The sequence below is a fragment of the Sinocyclocheilus grahami genome, unplaced genomic scaffold (genome assembly GCF_001515645.1).
Source record: "Sinocyclocheilus grahami isolate Dianchi unplaced genomic scaffold, SAMN03320097.WGS_v1.1 scaffold8667.1, whole genome shotgun sequence".
Lineage (NCBI taxonomy): Eukaryota > Metazoa > Chordata > Actinopteri > Cypriniformes > Cyprinidae > Sinocyclocheilus > Sinocyclocheilus grahami.
Genome location: NW_015512173.1, coordinates 3,851 through 8,471, shown reverse-complemented (window position 1 = coordinate 8,471; position 4,621 = coordinate 3,851). Strand labels below are relative to the sequence as shown.

The window sequence follows — 4,621 nt, the reverse complement described above, 5'->3', positions numbered from 1 at the left end:
CTTTTTACTCTGTCCCTTTGTCGTATTTGTATAGGCCAGCCTACTTCAATATAGACAAACCCTTCTTCTCCAGCATGTTTAATGTGGATTAAAGTAGGCTACGCAAGTATTTTAAAAGCGACCATAATGAATCATTTCGTTTATTGCAGGCTTGCAGCCTAAAAATGAATCGCACAATCATGCTGTTGCGAATCCACTGACCCTCTCTAAGTGACCGCGTGTCGAACCTCACCTTTGACTCTGACCTCTAACCCAGCAAAGAAGTAGGATGCGTTTCATTTAGGCTGTATAAGTAACCATGATGTCTCCATGAGGGGGTCGAAAAGAGACGCATGTGAGATTGCATGTGCAGAACACAATATTAGCGTTTTAATTAGCTTTAATCGTGGTTGAAACATTTAGTCGTGTCGGCTATTTATAATGTCAATGAGTTAATAGGCCTAAAAATGGTCAGAAATAGCAAGCTATTTTTAAATAAAAAGCGTGTATAACACATTTATGATTTTAGCCTGCATCATTTTTTTTATTCTAAGGTTTTATCGAACAGCTTATCTCGAACGTTAAATGCTTATTTTAATAACTACATGCAAAAAGTCATAAATAAACAATAGCCTAATTACATCTTTCCCTTTTGTCTTCATCTTTTTTTCTTCGTTTTAATGACTTTATTTTGCACGTGAATGCAAAGCAGCATCTAAACAGTCTATCAAATCAATACATTGCATAGGCTAAAAGTGGTAAATAAAACAAACAAAAAGCACGTTAATAAAAATCATACCCCGAAAAGCACTGAAAAAAGCTCATACTCATTCCAAAACGCGTTAGGCTATTTTACTTAATACAGAAAATAAGCGGTTGGTGCTGCTGTTTCTGAGGATTAGCCACTGCCTATAATATAAAGTCATAAATAAAGTCATAAAAATGTACCCAAGGATCCAGTGGACCCTGTTATATTTACAGTGTCCGTGTAAAAGCCAGCTCTTCTTGAACTAGAAGCGCCACAGCGATTATCAGAGCGATTAAACCACACCCCCTAATTAAATATCCAACCAGTCTCCGCCCACTCTGCTGTTAGACCGTTATATTAGTTCATTCGATTTCTGCTAACATTTGATTGCTCATTAAACATATATTTTTGACTATACGCACATATCCTGAGGAACATTACCAACACATATGAGCCGTTACAAAATGACTTATACATAAGAGTGTCTTTTCTGATCTCGCGAGAACTCAACTCGACCTCTATCCGCTGTTACTACAGTGGTTATTGACAGTGTGCTGCTGCTGCAGTCATGCTCAAAGCAATAAACAAGACACATCTCAGGCAGGTGGTAAGACAAATCCGTCGAAACGATGCATTAACCACTGCGCACTTTCTTTTAAAGTTGTCACTCGTTCTCTCTACCCGTTCTAGACAGAAATATACTTGAATGAATAGCTTAGCATGCTGGCTAACTCGCTCATTCAGGTCGGCAGATGTTGTGCGATATGTTACTAAACTGCTGTTCCTTTCCACAGCATCTTGCTTTATTGTGTTGTTTTTGAAATGTGATCATTAAAGCGCAATGTCAAATGTTTGGTTCCTATTTTTAATGGTTATATAGTATGCTAGCTAGGCGTCTAAACGTTAAGAATCATATTCTCATAGCTTTTTATAGTTCTGAACAGAAATACTGACCTTTTGAACAATATTTCAATATTGAGTGAACATGGCATATTGTTCATAACGCTTTTAGGCACTGGTATATGATTAGTTAATAAACAGAGCTGGTTAACAACTATCTGTCAGGGTTATGCAATATGTAAACAGTGCATTATGAAACCTCTTCACTGTCCTTAAGTAACTGTTTGACCTGCAATGCATTTAAAATGTGACCTACATTGTCAGACCCCAAAGTAGTATCAGCTCTCTGTTATGTGTCTGATTTCTGATGACCTCTGTGGGCTACAGAACAAGGTCTGGCTGCACTGCATTAAATAGTCTCCCTTATATCAGTTATTTGGGTGAAAGTCTGCCGGATATTTATATCTTACTGTATCAGATTCGGTAGTTAACCAAACCTGTGTTTTCTTTCCAGACTGGTCTGCTTCAGAGGTTTCAGAGTACTCTGGTAGTTGCCGAGCACAATAATGAGACGCTGACCCCCATCACCCTGAACGCCATCACTGCTGCTACGAAACTCGGCAGCGATGTGTCCTGTTTGGTTGCTGGAACAAACTGTGCAAAGGTATTATCTGTGCATGCACATTGAAGTTTAAAAGAGTGATTTCAAGGGTATGATTATGGGTTTCTGGACAGGTTGCGGAGCAGTTGTCCAAAGTTCAAGGGGTGAAGAAAGTTCTGGTAGCCCAGCATGAAGCCTACAAAGGTTTATTGCCAGGTAAACCCAACTTAATTTGGTTTTGTTTATAAATGTGGAAAGTATTTGATTGTTGCACTGTTCTTTATGGAAGATTTGTAGAAGTAACTTTGCATAAAGCGTCTGACAGGTGAGGGAAGGAGGTATTGAGTGATTTAAATGAAACGCTTTCTTTCACAGAGGAGCTGACGCCTCTCATCTTGGCAACCCAGAAACAGTTCAGCTTCACACACGTCTGTGCGGGAGCGTCTGCTTTCGGAAAGGTAAACCCAAGGCTGAAAGGGTGACGTGTTGTTGTCCAGAAAAGATTTTACATTTCTTTTATCGTATGTTATTTGAAAAGAAGTCTTCTATTGTATTTTAGTTTTTGCTTGTTTTTTTTGTTTTGTTATCCTGGGACACATCCGGTGTCTTTTGCACACCGTGGTGAAAACAGCAATGTGGTCACTTTTTTATTTGATTGACAAACTTTTATCAGATTGAACAAACTCGATTATTCTTTTTGGCTTTATTTTCCTTTTAATTTAATGTCCAACATTTATCAAGTGTTATGACTTATATTTAGATTTTTGTATGACAAACTTTTATCACTTTTAACAAAATTGACATTTTTGCCTTGATGTTTTTTTTATATGATGACAAGCTTTTATCAGATTGAGCATAATTAATCCCTTTTTTTTCTTTGATAAATTTGACAAGCTTTTGTTTTTATTAAGAACTTTTGTACAGTTGTAAAAATGTCACTTTTTTTTTGGCCTTGATCATTTTGATCCTGAAGTTTTATCAGATTGAACAACACATTTGTTTTTTTACTTTGATGGGTTTTGTTTCTTTGGACAAATGGAAAAATTTGACATACTTTGCCCTAATGTTTTTTTTCTTTGACATATTTGGCATATTTTAGCTTTTTTTTTTTCAATTTGATGACAAACTTTTATCCCATTGAACAAAATTGACTTATATTTTGCCTTGATCTTTTTTTTTTTTTTTTAATGACAGACATACTTTTATCAGATCAAACTAAACTGACTTACGTTTGCCTTGATTTTTTTTTATTTGATGGTGAACTTTTATCAGATTGTATGTATTTGACATGACGTTTTTGCCTTGAGCTTTTTATTTGATGACAAACATTTGTCATTGAAGAAAACGCCAGCCTTTGCCTTTATTTGATTAAAATGTTATTTTTATTCAATGATGAACTTTGTACAAATGGTAAAACCTTCTCACTTTTTGCCTTTCTGGTTTTTGACATACTTATTTGCCTTGTTGGTAGTTTTTTTTATTTGGTGGTGAATTTTTTCCAGATAACTAAATAGATAAAAAAAAAACTAAAATCGAACTAAAAAAAAAATATATATTTTGCCTTGCTTTGTTTGCCTACTAACATTAAGATCAAAATGCAAAACAGTTTTTTTTTTTTTTTGCTTTGCTCTTTTTTTTTATTTTATTTCCTGATAGTCTCTTTTTTTTGTGGTCGTGTCAAATTTACATACATTTTTCCTTGATCCTTTTTTTATTTTCCACGTGTTTGCATCAGTGATTAGTGTAGCTCTGCTTTGCCTAATGCAGGATTTTGTAGTTGTTCTCATTCAGAAGTTATTTGATTATTTCCCCAAAGCGAAAATGGATTAGAAACTCTCATACTTCCGAGCCCCTATCAGGCTTCTTACTTTTGGAATAGTGGGAGAAGTCCGTCCTCAGTAAGTGCGGCTCTATTATATGCACGGTTATTTGTCATTCCACAGCCAAACTGTCAGGCAGCAGATCTAATGGTATTTAAATTGAATTGTAATACATTAAACAGTATCTTATGTAGCCCAACCCCAGACCAAAGAGATGTATTAGTCTCAATTTCCTCACTGGCTAAACATATTTTATTTGATGGATTCTTAAGTGGTGGATTTGGTTTCATTATGTCACTATATAAAACACTTGAATTACCACTATGCAATATTTTTCACCTCCAGACATAACTTAGAGCTCTTTTTCAGACGCAACGATATTTATTCCGTCTGCGATGCAGGATGGCCAAAGTTTTCAGACATGCGGTGAAACTGGCTTTTGATCAATGCCTGCCGAAATAATACTATTTCCAAACTAATCAAATTTGACCACATCTGCAGATAAGAATGGACATGTTTCAATGGCTCGGACTTATCCAAGAGCTTCAGATACATCCGTTTGTCTTTTAATAAGGTTGTGTGTGTGCGTCTTTATTTGTAGAATCTCCTTCCAAGAGTGGCTGCCAAGTTGGA

The 4,621-nt window shown here is 35.8% G+C and overlaps 1 protein-coding gene across 1 annotated transcript; it reads left to right on the top strand.

Annotated features, from left to right (window-relative positions):
• Positions 1-1,216: 1,216 nt before the first annotated feature.
• Positions 1,217-4,615, top strand: LOC107578072 (electron transfer flavoprotein subunit alpha, mitochondrial-like; the record flags this gene model as incomplete). Its single annotated transcript, XM_016264066.1, has 5 exons — positions 1,217-1,334; positions 2,082-2,231; positions 2,303-2,384; positions 2,544-2,626; positions 4,590-4,615. Coding segments are annotated over exons 1-5 (380 nt in total), but the record flags the coding sequence as incomplete, so codon positions are not given.
• Between the last annotated feature and the right edge of the window lie 6 nt (positions 4,616-4,621).